Raw genomic sequence first — 253 nt, 5'->3', positions numbered from 1 at the left:
CTGACTCAAAACCATCACTAACCACCCTCTTTTCTCGCGTTCCCTCCCTTTCAGGTACTACGAGACCGGCTCCATCCGGCCGCGTGCCATCGGGGGCTCGAAACCCCGCGTGGCCACAGCCGAGGTGGTGGCCAAGATCTCGCAGTTCAAGCGAGAATGCCCCTCCATCTTCGCCTGGGAAATCCGCGATCGGCTGCTCTCGGAGGGCGTCTGCTCCTCGGACAACATCCCGAGCGTGAGTACCTGTTGTGGG

The 253-nt window shown here is 61.7% G+C and overlaps 1 protein-coding gene across 1 annotated transcript in view; it reads left to right on the top strand.

Annotated features, from left to right (window-relative positions):
- The window catches only part of LOC119592885 (paired box protein Pax-6-like), a gene marked incomplete in the record, with an annotated part of 116,857 nt that overhangs the window by 62,483 nt on the left and 54,121 nt on the right, over positions 1-253 (top strand). The window contains 1 exon segment of the mRNA XM_037941779.1: positions 55-235. Within this exon segment, the coding sequence (XP_037797707.1) occupies positions 55-235 (181 nt within the window).

Source organism: Penaeus monodon, chromosome 31, assembly GCF_015228065.2.
Source record: "Penaeus monodon isolate SGIC_2016 chromosome 31, NSTDA_Pmon_1, whole genome shotgun sequence".
NCBI lineage: Eukaryota > Metazoa > Arthropoda > Malacostraca > Decapoda > Penaeidae > Penaeus > Penaeus monodon.
Note: the sequence above shows the minus strand (reverse complement) of the source record. Positions and strands in the feature narration are given on the sequence as shown.